The sequence below is a fragment of the Lycium ferocissimum genome, chromosome 11 (genome assembly GCF_029784015.1).
Source record: "Lycium ferocissimum isolate CSIRO_LF1 chromosome 11, AGI_CSIRO_Lferr_CH_V1, whole genome shotgun sequence".
NCBI classification, from domain to species: Eukaryota; Viridiplantae; Streptophyta; class Magnoliopsida; order Solanales; family Solanaceae; genus Lycium; species Lycium ferocissimum.
Genome location: NC_081352.1, coordinates 48,219,775 through 48,237,042, shown reverse-complemented (window position 1 = coordinate 48,237,042; position 17,268 = coordinate 48,219,775). Strand labels below are relative to the sequence as shown.

Here is a 17,268-nt window from a genome sequence, read left to right as displayed (position 1 = left end):
TGTATATATAGACTAAAATTTACTTTTTGTACATATATATCTAACCTTGAATATCTGTATCGAAATTTGTGGCTACACTATTATTCAGTGTTCACTCCACCTTGCACTTGCCTATACCCACTAATTGTTGATTAAACATCATCATAGGGCCCCCCTAGATCAATTAATACTAACAAAACCATAGTGGCATTCTTGTACTTTTCCTTAACTTTGAGGGCTTAATAATTAAGTTAATCTTTTTATAATACTCCACTTAATTCACAGAATTTTATCTCTATTCCTTCTTCCCTTTTTTCTATCTGCATAAATATCTTTCTCTGAGTATGGTAGTAATAAAGGGACAAGATTATTAAAAAAAAAACCAAAACTTGGGATTCTTCAGTTTAAGGTTGGTATGCCAACTACTAATTCATAATATATGAAACTTCATTTCTGTTCATAAATTCTTTGCAGTTACTTCTAAGCTTCTTTGTTTTGTTATCCCATTTCAGTTCTTTTTTTTTTTCCTTCAATTAAATAAAGTTTAAATCTTTCTTAGATTCTTGTTTCAATTTGAGGAAATTATCAAGAAAAAAAGTCTTTTTTTTTGTTCAACTTGGTTACTTTGAATGCTTTCTTGATAGATCTGCCAAAGGTGAGATTTTTACACTCACAATTTATTCTTTTTGTATAATCATTATGGATTCTTGAAAAAATTAAGCTTTGTTTTGAAGTGGGGTTTAATCAAGAATGGCAAAGAGTTTGTTTATTCTGTTGTTTTGGAATTTATGGCAGCTTAAGGAAACGTTTGCATTTAATTTGAAGCTACTTTCAGTTTTTAATTGAACTGATATATACTGATTAAGGAAAGAAGTTAAATTCTTTCTCTTCTGAATATTTAAATAAATAATTAAATAGGATGTAGATACATGGACCATTTTGTCTGGTTCATGTTCTGCTCATTTTTTTAATCTTTATTTTCATTTTCATGAATCAACTTTTACTTTGAGGAATCAATACGTTTTGTGTTAAATTTATTTGATTGGTTGCATTGTCTGTACCTGTGAGCTTTCTTGCTGCATTCAGTGTACTTTATAACAGTATTTGTTCTTTCTTAGAATGCTTTATTTAATAAGAAAAGTTCTTTGTTTAGTTTCATTTTTTTGGTTCAGATCATTGGTTTCTTTTTTTTTTTTTTTTCCTTTCTCCCCTTTTTAGTTTTCAATAACAGTAAACTGTTCATGATAGATTTCCTATAAAAAAAAAAAAAAAAAAAAAAATCCTTGTCCTTTTTGCTAATTGAGAATATAGTGGATCTTTGCAAAGGACTTGTGTTGTAAGTAGTTTATTGCTTTCAAAGGAAACAGATCAAAGGTAAGAATTTCTCAAAGTGGGATAAACTTGAAGTTTAAGGACCATTGACCATTAGACAATTCTGTGAATATGTCACTGAGTACACTGGTCACTGGTCAGTGAATGCAAATTTAGTTTAAATATGTGTTTATTAAAAACTTTCAATAGTATATAAAGTTCAGATCATCTGTCGTAGCGCTTAGATGAAGCAACACAATCTAAAGAAGTTGTAGGTGAGTTCATTAGTATATTTTGACCACTGACCAACTTAGTTGATGATGCAGATCTATGGTTTCTAATTGATGTGTAATTGACCTGCAAGCATTCATCATTTTTTTGGATCTGTTACTTCATAGAGATTGCTCAGAGATAGTAGTAAGCAAATTTTAGGTTGGTTTCAAGTGTATATATAGCATATTGTGTAGCTGATTTAGTTATCTTACTCAATGTTACATAGCAGGAACAATTGGCATAACAGTTGCAGTCGTTAACTGACTTTAATAGACCTTGATTAGTATGCGCCTATTAATCTCTTACTCTTGAAGTCTTGAGTTTTAATAAATATTGTTCATCTACTTTGTAGGTTGTCATGTTTTGCTGCTAGAGATTGTCCTTTCCTTTACAAATTCCGAATGCTGCTCAGCTTCTGAGGTTGATCTCACTGTGATGATTAAAAAGACTTCACTGCGGCACCATGAAACTTTGTCAAATGAATAATCCTTGACACCCAATAAACGTGCACAGCAAACTGCATAGGTCATATACAGACGAGGCAGGAACAATCTTTTCAATGCAAGCATCACGACGCAGAAGACCAGCCATGTCTAATACTCTTTACTATCAACCTGTGCAGAAGAGAGAGGCCTATTATCTGCCTGAGTTTCAAACTTTAGACAACCAGTTGAGTGGTAATCACTCTATTTACCACTCACCATCAACTACTAGTTTCTCATCAAATGGAAGCTCTATTTGCCATCAAGAATCTCAGATGTACCTGTCAGATGTTCGCCAATCCCCTGAGACTAACTATGGCTCCCCCATTAGTGGATCTTGTATTACAGATGATGTGAATGATTTCATGCACAAGCTAAAAGAACTGGAAACAGTAATGCTGGGACCTGATTCGGACTTCCTAGAGTGTTACGATAGTTCATTGTCAAGCAGTATAGCTTCCCAAGAAATTGACAGCTGGTGGCAAATGATGGAGGCCTTTCCTAGACGGGATCTGAAACAGGTTCTTATCGCTTGCGCAAACGCAGTTTCCGATGGTGAATTACTAACAGCACAAGTGTTGATATCTGAGTTGCGTCAAATGGTGTCCGTATCAGGCGAACCAATTCAGAGACTGGGAGCGTATGTCTTAGAAGGTCTTGTAGCAAGGTTGGCTAAATCAGGAAGTTCAATATGTAAATCCTTGGGATGCAAAGAACCTGCAAGTTTTGAGCTGTTGTCTTATATGCATGTTCTTTATGAAATCTGCCCATACTTCAAATTTGGATACATGTCAGCTAATGGTGCCATTGCAGAAGCAATGAAGGATGAAAACAGAGTTCATATCATTGATTTCCAGATTGCTCAAGGGAGTCAGTGGGTCCCTATGATCCAAGCTTTTGCAGCTCATCCTGGTGGATCCCCACATATCCGCATAACAGGCATTGATGATTCCACATCAGCGTATGCTCGTGGAGGAGGGCTTAACATTGTGGGGCAAAGGCTTTCTAAACTCGCTAATACTTTCAAGGTCCCTTTTGAGTTTCATGCTGCTGCCATGTCTGGTTCTGATGTTCAGATGGAAAACCTCGGAATTCAACATGGTGAAGCACTGGCTGTAAATTTTGCTTTCACATTACATCACATGCCGGATGAAAGTGTGAACACTGAAAATCATCGGGATAGACTATTACGGATGGTCAAAAGTCTCAACCCCAAGGTGGTTACCCTTGTTGAGCAAGAATCTAATACAAACACTGCTGCTTTCTTTCCTCGATTCCTTGAAACTTTGGATTATTATACAGCCATGTTTGAATCAATCGATATGACTCTTCCAAGGGGACACAAGGAGCGAATCAATGTTGAGCAGCATTGTTTAGCAAGGGATGTTGTTAACATTATAGCCTGTGAGGGAATTGAAAGGGTAGAGAGGCATGAACTTCTTGGTAAGTGGAAGTCGCGGTTTAGAATGGCTGGTTTTAGCCCATATCCATTGAGTTCATTGGTGAACGCTACGATCAAGACATTGCTAGACAGCTGTTCTGATAAGTATAGGCTTGAAGAAAGAGATGGGGCTCTTTACCTTGGTTGGATGAACAGAGATTTGGTTGCTTCTTGTGCCTGGAAATAACAAAATGGTTCTTTTTTAGGATGTCATTCAACAAACTGGAAGCAAGAATGTTCTCTTTGGTCCCTTTTTTCTCCCATCCCCTCAACACTCTTCCTCTCTGTAATAGCTGAAGTGATAATAGTGAGAAATAGGTTTCTTGTCAAGTGTATCACTTTTTTTGGTAAACAAAAAACTTTTATTACCAAGTAGAATTATGTACAAATAAAGTGTATTCACTTGATCAATCAAAGTTGAAGCTTATTTCTTGGAATCCACTTTTCCATTGGTCATAGTACCATTGATATGCAATGTTGGTCTTGGAAGATTTTCATTAGGTGTCATTTATGTAGTTCCACAAATAAAAACCAGTTAAACTTTCTTTACACTTATTTGCTTGCCCCAAGGGCCTTGGTCTAGTGGTAAGAGTGCAACATATGATGTATGAGTTAAGGACGTCATGGGTTTGAACCTTACCGCAGACAAAAGCCTAATATTTAAGTATAGAAGGATAGAGGGCAGGCTCATTATCGAAAAAGTACAAAACAAACAAGTTAACATGAACCTCTTGAATATTCAGAACATTTTGCTCCAGCAGGAGAAGCATATCTTTTTCCAGTTAATTTCTTTCTTTCCTTGCCGTTCAAACTTGAGAAATTATCAATATATTTGAAGTAATATATTGTTAAGTATTGCAATGAGACTCCAGTAAATTCTGATGTTAAGTATTAGTTTAAATGAGAGTTCTTTTCCCTGTGTATCAACCAACCAGATATTGCAAGAATTGAAGAAACTAACTGTAAGCATCTTACTTATGTATAAAACTAGTTGAAGGAGCTAAAGTAGCCTGATCAACTGGCAACAAATTAGATACATATGATCAAATCTGAACTCTGTTATGTTTGTTGGCAACACAACTTATACAGTAAAATTTAGAAATTCACACCAATTATGATGTTAAATCAGTGGTTCCTAATACTTATTTTATCCTTTCTTCTCTCCTGCAATAGACCAATTACAATAAGTAAGAAAAAATAAGATTAGAGCACTTGTATGATGTAGAATTATCTAAATCTGGATCAGTTTGATTGTTTGGCATTATGCTCAATTTGCACCAATATGGACAACCCTGTCAAGGTCAACATGGTTGTTTTCACCTGATTGAGATGTGGACTCTCCACTTATTCTGGTTGTATTAGAATCAGCCCCTGATGAATTTTGCATAACAGTTCTGGAAGGTGGGATATCATGGTCATGCTGCCCTTCATATGCTGTAATCACTAACTCTGGATCATGTGATGCCCTCTCCACATGCTTCTTTGCTGGGCAACCAGCACTCGAGCATCGGTAGTAACTCCTGCAGATAAAAGAAGCTGAAAATTTACAGAGGAAGAGAGAGAGACAGACGCAAAGAGCATACAAAAATTTGAACATTATCAAAGACAAGAAGTATAATCTATGTTGCTCGAACTGTCCAAAAATATTGCCGCACCCGTGTCGGATCCTCCAAAAATGCACTACTTTTGGAGGATTCGACACCCACCCGTCAATTTTTTCAAAGAGTCCGAGCAACATAGAGTATGATCCAAAACAACATGCATATTGGAAAAATAGAATCTGGGGGAAAGTGAAACAGAAACTGATAATATCAGCTTCTATATACAAGACTTATACTGCAGTAAGTAGGCCTAATGCTTTTTTATTTTCATTTTCTTTTAGGGCCTGTTTGGACAGCACACTTATACGGAATTGGTAAAATTACTAGGGTAGAATGCACACCAATAATTGAGGTTAATTACAACGACTCGTTTGTTTGTCATAACGTAATTATAGTGTAATTACCTTTCTTCTCTCCTGCACAAGGTAAAGAGTTTAATTTAAAAATAAAATTTAATTATAAAAAATTTAAAATTAATATTTAAAAAATATTGCCTTTATAAATGATATTAAATTAGTTATTTAATAACACATTGTTTCTTGAAAATATATTAATTAATAATCATATATTTGTAACTAATATTGTAAAAAATAATTGATATATATTTTTCAAATTAATATTTAATTTTAATTAATTATAAAACTTAAAAGAAGACTTTTTTTGTGAGACTCATGGATTAGATGTTTGACAAAAAAATAATATTAATAAATATAATGCCATAACATTATTCAAATGTTTGACATAAAAATCCATCAAAGGTGTGAAAAATAAACAACATGCAATGTGAAACAAATAACTTAAAATTGAAATATAACCCTAAATTCAAAATCCAAAAGAAAAAGTTCAATATAATACTTCTTATGTCAAATTCCAACATTACATAAGTAAGTTCCAACGTAACTTAAGTAAATAATTCAAAAGAAAGGAAAAATATTTTTCTATAAAAATATATATATATATATATATATATATATATATATATTCTTTCGAGAGAGAGAGAGAGAGAGAGATTAGAATAATAACACGGAGAAATGAATAGAATAAAAAAATACGAACAATTACATCAAAGACAAGAAGTAAAGATTGGGAATGAGAAGAAAGACTGTCCGAAAAATAAATAATATAAAAAGAAAAATACATTTTAAAAAATAAAAATAAAAAAGAAATTAAAATAATAGAAATAAAAAAATAATTTTAAAGATCAAAAAAGTTAAAATAATAGAAATAAAAAATAAATTAAAAATAAAAATAAACAAACTAAAAAAATAGAATTACGGGGTGTAATTACATCAAGTGAAACAGATTGGAACTGATCACTCAGCTTCTATATACAAGACTTACACTGCAGTGATTAGGCCTAATGCTTTTTTTTTTCAGGCCCTTAGTCTATTAAATAGGTCTAATGTTTCATTCTATCGATTACCACGCAATATATGATCGTAAAGTAACTATCTCTTTTTAAAAATAAAAAAAATTGATCGTGAAGTAACTATCTATATCCTCCAATTTCACTTTTAGAAAATAAACATAACTTTTGACGGGAATGGGACATGTTGATAGACTAATGAAAGAAATAGCAAAGCAGGCTACTAATGGGCTGAATGATTGAAGATATTGCCCTTACAAAGTTAGGGTTAGAGAAGGTAAATAGGGAGAAATCGTAAGTCAAATCAGTTAAAGGAGGATCATGTAAGACCATATTTGAGGATTTAGTATTTTTATAAGTTAAAAAGAAAGTAAATTTAGAAATTGATCAAGAAGAGTGAAAGGGACCCATGCAAGAGTTATTCCATTTCTGGACTACTTTGGGACAACTTAAAAAGGAACGGTGGACATTCGGCATGATACAATGACAGCATTTGTTCTGATGGGCAACATTCAATTGCTTTCGTTCCTTTCACAGTTCAAAGTGGAAGAATAGGAATGCTTTGTAAACAATCAGTACAATAAAAGAACTCAAGGTTAAGAGGTGAGGAGAAAAAGCTATTTTGCATGAGAAAAAAATTACAAACATGTTTTAAAGAAAAGGAAATATTTACCTAGGATTTGGATTTTCTTTCACAAATTTTTGCCCGTATTTGCGCCATCGATAACCATCATTGATTATATCCACTTCACTCCTAGTTTGAACGATGTGGCGTGTTTCACTATGAGAATTCATAGGTGGAGTGATGTCATCACTCCTCGGTACTTCTTTCTTCCTGTTGCAAAACAGTTGACTATCAACTCTAAGAGAGTGTCTAGACTTGAAAACTGAAGACAAATAAGTAAGATTTTGACTTTCACATACCGTCTCTTTGAGTCCGGACCACCATTATTATCAGCCTCATTTCCTGATTCAAGTGGCGACGGAACTGTATCTTGTGCACTACCACCAGCTGATACAACATCCGCTGTCTCCGATGATTCGGCAGATTCACATGTTTGATCAAGCGCAATAGATTTATCACCTTCAGCTAATTAGGTTACCAATTAAAATTTATAATTCCTACTTATCTTAGACCAAATAAAGTAATTGACTCAGCCAATTTTGAGTACCTTGACATGGTTTTCCCGTTAGCATGTCTGGTTGTTTTATTTGTGAAGGCACTACAAATTCAGGGGAGATATGGGGACTATTTAGTGGTCTTGGATGTTCATGCTTTGTGATATAGTGAATATTGGTAATATGCCCATCATGTGATCTCTCCACTTGCTTCTTTGCTGGACAATTAGGGTGCGTGCACTTGTAATAACTCCGAGTAAACTCATTTCCTCTAACAAGTTTCTGACCATATTTTCGCCAGTTATATCCATCTTCAGATGGTTTTGCCGGTTCTCCGAAGGGAGCGACTCCTCGATCAGATGGCAAATCCTTGGATGGTTTTTCAGGTTCTGTGGAGGGAGTGACTCCTTGATCAGATGGCAAATCCTGGACACTCGTATCAGTGTTCCGCCTTGGTTGCAACTTAGACAAAGCTTCCTCACGCCTTGTTGAACAAGTTACTTGTTCTTGATGAGGTTGAGATACAACTTCTTCCATTTTCTGACTTTTTGTTGGTGATAATACAATGAAATTACAATTACAATTGAAAAAATAAAATGAAGAAATAAAAATATCTTCGGGCGGCGCGGATATCTCGCTTTCTTTAAGGAGATTCAAGCCTGCGGCAAATCTACCGGTCCAAAGAAAAGAATCTTTCGACTTGTCCCCTCCAGGATACAACGGCCGATCACGTCGTACAACTCAACAAACTCACGGACAAGATGTTGAGTCCAAAGCTCCACCAAAAGAACACCTTCCTTCAACTAGGAAAAACTCTCTCTCTTTTTTTAACTCACTTTTCATACACTATATTTTTTCTCTATATACACAAAATAAAGATGACAAACTATTTATAGTTGAAAAATTCATCCTTGAATTGAATTGGATGAGAGAGTGGAATAATGGGGTATTAAGATGGTGTAAATATGGAGAATATGGGAGAATTATGAGTAGGAGGTTACAAAAAAATAAGACCACATTCATCCATAACTCATATGAATAATGAAACAATAAAAACAAAAGTAATGGCAAAGCACACAAACGTAAGGAGAAGGAAGACTTTTATGGCCACAACGTACGGTGAAATTCAGCACCATAAATTGTATTGAATTGATGAACTTTAACATATATTATTTAATATTAAAATGCACTAAAAGTCCATCAATCCCCCACTCATTTTAATATTAGTATAAGAGAGTATATTAGTTGAAGGTAAATTATTATGTATAATGAAGGTGTGCTTTGCATTGAACCTTCACTTAGTAGAACAATAATCTTTACTCCAGAGCCGTAGTGGTCTCAGACTTGAACTATGACTGCTTTAGGGAAATAAAGTATTATTGCTTACACATAATAATCAAGGTGTTGATATGAGCTTTAATAGCCGGACATTACGGCTTGTGTTATCCCGGTTTCATGAGTGCTTTTGAGAACGAGCCCAATTCTCATAGGAAGCGGCCTACTTCCACACTCACATAGGTGAAATCGTCAAGGGTGCTTACGTAACTTAACACCCCACTCTTACGAGCTACGAGTTTCATTAAGAGTTTATAAACTCAACCTCCACTGTTGTTACGAGAATAATGCACCTACACCATAGGGAGGGAATAAATAAAATAGTGCATTTTCTCAAAAGTCATCATATGATTCGTTTTTCCCATTGAACACGGTTATAGGATCTCTAGTTCCCGGAGTTGGGTTTCCTCATATATGACTCATGAATTTATGGGCTTCAATCCCATCCCCTCGATGTGCTCCAGACCTTTTCTCTTGCCAAGGCCTTGGTTAGTGGATCTGCAAGATTATCACAAGATTTGACATAATCAACGTTAATGGTACCACTTGTCAAATATGATCTCACAGTACTGTGTTTTCTCCTTATAGGTCTGGATTTACCGTTATAATAACGGTTTTGAACTCTACCAATTGCAGCGGTGCTATCACAATGAATTAAAATGGGAGGAATTGGTTTTTCAAAATAAGGAATTTGAAATAAAAATCTCTTAACCAATTAAACTCTTCGCTTCACTAGTGAAGCTAAAGCAATTAGTTCAGCCTCCATGGTAGAGTTAGCAATAATAGTTTGCTTTTTGATTTCCAACAAATAGCACCACGTGCCAACGTAAAAATATAACCGATGGTAGAACAGAATCACTAGCTAAAGTGTTCAATCTGCATCGAAAAGCCTTCAAGTACAAGCAGGATATTTTTTATAAAACAAGCCATAGGTTTTTGTACCAACTAAATATTTCATAACTCTCGTTATGGCATGCCAATGTTCACTACCTGGCTTGCTTGTAAACTTTGCTAATACTCCATGCATACGCAATATCAGGCCTCGTGCAATCAGTCACATATCTCAAACTTCCAATTAAGCTAGCATATTCCTTTTGATTTATCACATCATTTTCACTTTGAACAGGAAACAAGTGAATACTTGAATCAAAAGGAGTTACAACATGCTTGCAATCAAGAAAATTATATTTTTTCAAAATTTTCTCAACATAATGTGATTTGGTCAAGGAAAATTCCATCGCATGTTTTAGTAATTTTTATTCCAAGAATAAAATTTGCCTCACCAAGATCTTTCATGTCAAAATGGCTTCTAAGAATATTTTTAGTTTCACCAATAACATTCATGTTAGAGCCAAAGATCAATAAATCATCAACATAGAGGCAAACAATAACATGTGAATTATTCCAAGACTTATGATAGATGCACTTATCACACTCGTTTGTTTTAAAACCATTTTCAATCATGCAAGAATCAAATTTCTCATGCCATTGCTTTGGTGCCTGTTTCAAGCCATATAGGGATTTGGTAAGTTTACACACTTTGTTTTCTTAGCTTGCTTCAATAAAACCTTCGGGTTGTTCCATATAAATTTCCTCATTTAGGTCCCCATTTAAAAAGCGAGCTTTTTACATCCATTTGGTGAATATGCAAATCAAAAATTGCAGCAATAGCAATTAAAAGCCTTATGGATGTAATTCTAGTTACCGGAGAAAAAGTATCAAAAAATTCTAGGCCTTCTAGTTGTTTAAAACCTTTAGCAACTAGTCTAGCCTTATATTTATCAATAGAGCCATCCGGTTTTAACTTTTTTCTAAGGACCCATTTACACCCAATTGTTTTACAACCCGGTGGTAAATCAACTAACTTCCAAGTTTTATTAGAAATAAGTGATTCCATCTCATCATTTACGACCTCTTTCCAAAAAAAAAGATCATGTGAAGATAAAGCTTCTTGTAAATTGAGAGGGTCATTTCCAACATTAAAAACATAAAAATCAGGACCAAAATCTTTTTCTACTCTAGCTCTTTTACTTCTTCTTAACTCAAAATCATCACTTTCTTTATTTTTCAAAACAGAAGTAGAAGAACTAGGTAGTGACAAAATATTTTCGTTAGTCCTATGACCCCCACTATTTTTAGAATCAAATGGAAATTTATTTTCATGAAAAATAGCATCACCTGATTCTATTATTATATTATCTTCAAGACTAAAAAATCTATAGGCTGTACTATTTGAAGCATAACCAAGAAAAGCACAAGTAGTAACTTTTTTACCCAATTTACTTATTTTGGGATCCATTAGCCTTACATAAGCTAGACAACCCCAAACTCTTAAATATCCCAAATTTGGCTTGTGACCTTTCCACAACTCAAATGGTGTTGATTTAGTCTTTTTATGAGGCACACGATTCAACACATAACAAGCAGTTAAAATAGCTTCACCCCAAAAATTTAGAGGTGCACTAGACTCAATAAGCATGGCATTAGTCAACTCAACCAAAGTTCTATTTTTTTCTCTCCGCTACACCATTAGACGCGAGAGAATAAGGTGGAGTAGTTTCATGAATTATTCCCAATGATCTAACAAAAGAATTAAACTCATTAGACTCATATTCACGGCCTCTATCACTTCTAATTCTTTTTATTTTTCTACCAAACCGATTTTCAACTTCATGGAGATAAATTTTAAAAGTTTCAAAAGCATCACTTTTATTTTTCATCAAGAAAACATATGTATACTTAGAAAAATCATCAATAAAAGTAATAAAATATCTATTTCCTCCACGAGTTAAAATTCCTCCAAGTTCACAAATATCAGTATGGATTAATTCTAATAATTCAGTTTTTCTTTCAACTTGAAAATGAGGCCTTTTTGTGATTTTGGCTTTACTACAAGCTTCACATATTTCAAAATCCTTTTTAATCATTGGGATTAATCCTAAACTACTCATGATTCCCACATAACGATTATTAATATGACACAAACGAGCATGCCAAAAATTAGTGGAAGAAAGCATGTAAACGAATTAGTAACTTTATTCATCTCAACATTCAACTTAAACATCCCATCACAAGCATACCCCTTTCCCACAAAAATACCTTTTTTCACTATTACATATTGATCGACTCAATAATTTGTTTGAAGCTCGCTTTATTAAGAAGAAAACTAGACATCAAATTTTTTCTCATGGAAGGAGTATAAAGTACATCTTTTAAAGTTAACACCCTTCCGAGGTAAAGCTCAACTCGACATCTCCTTTCCAAGCACTTGAGTAGTGTGAGAATCACCAAGCATGATGGTTTTGGGCTCCTCAAATGGAGTATACACTTTGAACCAATCTTTGTCATAGCGCAGACATGACGGTTTGCAGAATCAGCCCACCATCCATCAACATTTTCAACCATATTTATATCCGTTATCACCGTCACAAGTGGCTCTTCTAACGTTCGCACGAGGTGTAGGACCACGTTTCCGAAACTTGCAAAATCGAGCAATATGCCCACTCTTGCCACAGACAAAGCATGGTCCTCCATTTTGTGTTTGTTGATTTTGTGCTTGGTTGTTACCACCATTATTTTTCTTGGGAGGTCTACCATTATTTTTCTTGAATATTTTCTTCTTAGGCTTCATAGAGGTATTTTTGTTAGCATTAGAGAAGCATTATTTGAAGTAATTAAATTTACCTTATTTGTGACGGGTTGTAAGTTGCTCTCTTCCGTTTGCAAAAGTGCATCTTGGCCCCTTGCCTCTTCCTCCATGCGGATTCGCATAATCAACGTCTCAAGAGAGGTTTCCTTTTGTTTGTGGCGCATAGTTTTTGAAATTCCTTCCATGAAGGTGGAAGTTTATCTATTATGCCACAAACAACAAGATTATCTCAATTTTGATCTCCTCGGACCTAAGCTCTCCAACAATCATTATAAAGTCTTGAGCTTGATCTACCACCGATTTATTGTCCACCATTTGGAAACGAAAAAATCTACTAGCAAAGATATTTTTTCGCTCCGGCCTCCTCGGTATCATATTTACTTGCAACGCTTTCCAAATTTTCTTTGAGAGAGTAAGTTCTATCATAATAATCATAAAAATTATCTCGATAGACAATTAAGTAAATAATACCGACACTTGTATGAATCTTCATCGTACTTTTCAATTTTTTCTTGAAGAGAAATAAGTTCTTCATCATTCATGGAAGAGTTGTCTACTTTATTTGGATTCTTCTCAGTTAACACATAAGAAACATTGAGAAGACTTAAGTAGAAAAGTACTTTACCCTTCCATCTCTTAAAATGAGTACCGTTGAACCGAAATGGCTTGTTAAGATCTCCTACTTTGACATCCGCCGATTTTTCAATTGTAGCCATATGAATCTCCTTAAAATTGTTGGTGATAATACAATGAAATTACAATTACAATTGAAAAAATAAAATGAAGAAATAAAAATATCTTCGGCTGAGGCGCGGATATCTCGCTTTCTTTAAGGAGATTCAAGCCTTTGCAAAGCAAATCTACCGGTCCAAGATAATCTTTCGACTTGTCCCCTCCAGATACAAATGACCCGATCACGTCGTACAACTCAACAAACTCTGGACAAGATGTTGAGTCCAAAGCTCCACCAAAAAGAACACCTTCCTTCAACTAGGAAAAACTCTCTCTTTTTTTTAACTCACTTTTCATACACTATATTTTTCTCTATATACACAAAATAAAGATGACAAACTATTTATAGTTGAAAAATTCATCCTTGAATTGAATTGGATGAGAGAGTGGAATAATGGGGTATTAAGATGGTGTAAATATGGAGAATATGGGAGAATTATGAGTAGGAGGTTACAAAAAAAAATAAGACCACATTCATCCATAACTCATATGAATAATGAAACAATAAAAACAAAAGTAATGGCAAAGCACACAAACGTAAGGAGAAGGAAGACTTTTATGGCCACAACGTACAGTGAAATTCAGCACCATAAATTGTATTGAATTGATGAACTTTAACATATAATATTTAATATTAAAATGCACTAAAAGTCCATCACTTTGTATTTGGTGTGAAGAATCTGAAGCCTTTCCAGGTACTAGGGAAATGTTTTCCTCTTTTACATGAGAATCTGATTTACAAGAATTTATGCATGGTTCAGATTCTGATCCACCACCCTCACTCTCGGAACCCTTTTTCTGATGCACATTTTCTGAATCTTTCTCTGGTACATTAGAAAAGGAACTATATTCTTGATTGGATTGTGATACATCAATCCCTTTATTGACACTCTCTCTTGGCTGGAGTTCACCTGATACTCCTTCACATGTCGCAGGATGTGCACTTTCATCAGGGCTCAGTCTCTTATGAAGTTCATCAGAAACAACTTCAGCTGACATTGATTCACAGCTTCCTTTCTCTTTCGACTCTGATCTGTTGATGACAGTGTCAGGGTCCTGTTTCTGCTGTAATTTTTCAGAGGAAACGTCATGTCACATCATCCTTAGATATACCCATTCAACCTGAAAGGTATTTGAAGCAAAAGCACCAAAGTACGCCATTTAGGACGGGAACAAAGTACAAGTATATTGGCATATGCAACATATGCATCCGCTAATCCAATAATACCGCACACAGGTGACTCGCCACTGTCTATTTAGTACATATCAAACATCAATTTTTTTAAAGCACGATGAACCAATGACATGTAGATACTAATAGCATACAAAGACAGATATGTTATTCTGCCCCCAGGACTTAGTTTAAGTGACACAGGTTGAGGAGCTTCTAACTTAGGGGGGATAGTTATGCATTATAGATTTCTAACATTAGTGTTTCAGTTCATGATAAGATATCGGTTAAAAGATGTGAAAGTGATTTAAAGCTGTCAACTTTGAATTAAATGATGTATGACGATATCATTATACATGAAATTGGTCAAATTTCCAGTTAAGGAGAGAGGTCATATTATCCAGAAGGGCTAAAGAAATAAGTTGGTCAAACAACATAGGACAGAGGGGTTATTAAAAGTTATTGGAATCAAACTTTTATTATTAAGCCATGGTTAGATTAATAATGTTGCTGAACTGTGAAACAAAAGCATAATAACTCGATTTAGTAAATTATTGCCTTTCTACGCCCATCAAAAATACTAGTAGTACCATCAAAACAACAATCAAAAGAGATATGTATAGAGCATCAAACTGATGATATCTATGATTCTCCAAACTAACCAAAACACTTTAAAATTCAAAAGGGATGTATAATTTGGTGGCAATTATCATCAATCACCAAATCGACGATGATAGAACGACAACAACTAGTTTGGGATTGAGGCGTGGTTGATAAGTTGAGTAACTTAACTTGATGGAATATCAACGTATCTAAAGTAGGAGGATATTACTACTTATTATGATTCTTGTTTTCCTAATTAGATGCTGAATAGTGAATACATATGTTTCAGAATCAAAAAATAAATTAAAATGAAAAAGGGAACAATATTCTCAAGACCCTCCATCCTACCTAATTTTCACAAACTTCCAAAAGTGGTTAAAAGAAAATGAATTAACAACAACATAACAAAAAAAGAGAAACAATAGAACATCATAATGTCATAAAATTTCTCAAACATTAAATGAAAAGTATTAACCAAAAACAGGAAGGCAAGAAAAAAAAAAGAAGAAGTCAAAACAGGACAAAACCATATGAATTTAGAAAGAGAATTCTGACCTTGTTGTACAATTTTTTACCCTGTTTTAGGAGCTGAAGGCTTAATCAAGTACTGATACTGATGATGAATTCACCAGTTTTTAGCTGAATTGACTTGAACCAACTACTTTTTTTTTCTTAGCTCCTCACCAAGAAAGATGTATATGTCTTTGTGACTCTATGTCACTATATGTATGCGTGTGTTTGGAAGACAGGTAGTTCAACGTTTATTGGGGATTAATTAACAAAATTGTATGGAAGAATGATCAGCTTTTTTTTCCCTTCTTGGTTCACGTGTGAGAGCATCAAACAGAACCCAAGGACCTTAGATTTGGGAAAGATTGTGATTTATGATGGGGAATCTTATTCCTATGTTGGACTTAGTACTGTTACAAAATGAAGACGTGGCCTAACAACGTTAGTGCTTGTCAGCAGTCACAAGTTTTTATTTGTTGACTTTTTCTTTCTACAATGTGCATAAAAGAAGCATAATATATAAAGAGAACTCAAACTTGGTTTCAACTACTAAGTATACCCTCCAATTTTGAGTGTGCATAAGTTGGCACCTCAATTGATAAAGTGAAACGCGTAAATATAAATGCTGACTGTGACACATAAATTTTGGAGTATAAAGTTGAACACGTAAACACAAATGTTGATGTGGCACACACACACACACACACACACACACACACACACACACTTGTACACAAGTTGAACACGTAAACATAAATGTTTACGTGACGAATAATTTTTGGTGGTGTCTAGATGATCATTTTGTAAGTTGGAGTGTTCAACTGACAAAATGGAGACTAGTTGAGGTGCTTACTTATACACACCCAAAGTTGGAGGGCATACTTGTCATCTGAAGCCAAGTTTGAGGGCTTGTTTACGTATTACGCCTAAAAAGAATTTACTCAGACTAACACCAGATTATATCAGTTAATAATCATATAGTAAGTGAAGGTTTATATTAATTGATCACGATTAAATAATAAAAGTATATGTATCAAAAACATGTCATGTGTTTATAAATTTTAGTGTTTATATGTCCTGACAAAGTTATGTTTACTTTTACTTTATTTTCTTTTTGATCAACGGTTTGGCTTAGCTTTGCTATAAAAATTATAAAAAAAATGAACAGAGGAAAAAACGCGATTATATGTGTTTTACAAGAAAGGAAAATACTCGACCCATGTAAGTTCAGGAGATAATTTCTTACCGCCAAAAGATGCGGTGCAGCGGATGGAGTTGTTCCTCCCTTAATCAGAGGTCTCGAGTTCGATCCCTTGGTATGGAAAAATCCTTAATAGAGAGCGCCTCTCTCGAATGAGCCCTACGCGGCGCGAATTCGGATAAAATTGGACTCCAATGCGGCATCAATCACCGGGTGGGGAACAAAAAAAAAAAAAAAAAGTGATTATATTTTTTCGTCTATGTTGGGGAAAATATTGTTTCTGAATATGATGTTGAAAAACTGAATTGGTGTGCAACAAATACTTGTTTCTGCAAATTATTTTAAAGTAACCACAAGAGTTTTCTTTATTTCGAAAATCAATTATGTTTCTCGTTTGCAAATCAACGTCTCGTTCACAAATTAGAAGGATTTTTCCAACTTCAACTTGTAATAAACTATTTGAAATTAAAATTTGTTTGAGAAATATTTCAAGCG

At 34.3% G+C, this 17,268-nt stretch overlaps 2 protein-coding genes across 3 annotated transcripts; one reads left to right on the top strand and one right to left on the bottom strand.

The window, feature by feature from the left end:
* Window positions 1-252: 252 nt before the first annotated feature.
* On the top strand, window positions 253-3,923 carry LOC132036000 (scarecrow-like transcription factor PAT1). Of its 2 annotated transcripts, none has more exons than XM_059426212.1 (2): window positions 253-388; window positions 1,916-3,923. In XM_059426212.1, exon 2 carries the CDS (start codon window positions 2,123-2,125, stop codon window positions 3,671-3,673), a length of 1,551 nt encoding a protein of 516 aa, XP_059282195.1. In that variant the 5' UTR covers window positions 253-388; window positions 1,916-2,122; the 3' UTR covers window positions 3,674-3,923. The 2 variants fall into 2 exon arrangements, with proteins under 2 accessions (XP_059282195.1, XP_059282196.1); XM_059426213.1 differs by lacking the exon at window positions 253-388 and adding an exon at window positions 462-634.
* A 569-nt stretch (window positions 3,924-4,492) lies between these two features.
* LOC132036001 (WRKY transcription factor 1-like) lies at window positions 4,493-15,989 on the bottom strand. The gene is made up of 6 exons (XM_059426215.1): window positions 15,618-15,989; window positions 13,934-14,410; window positions 7,626-8,112; window positions 7,378-7,543; window positions 7,127-7,288; window positions 4,493-5,006 (listed from the first exon to the last, which is right to left on the bottom strand). The coding sequence occupies exons 2-6, from the start codon at window positions 14,285-14,287 to the stop codon at window positions 4,754-4,756; spliced, it is 1,422 nt and encodes a 473-aa protein (XP_059282198.1). The 5' UTR covers window positions 14,288-14,410; window positions 15,618-15,989; the 3' UTR covers window positions 4,493-4,753.
* Window positions 15,990-17,268: the final 1,279 nt, after the last annotated feature.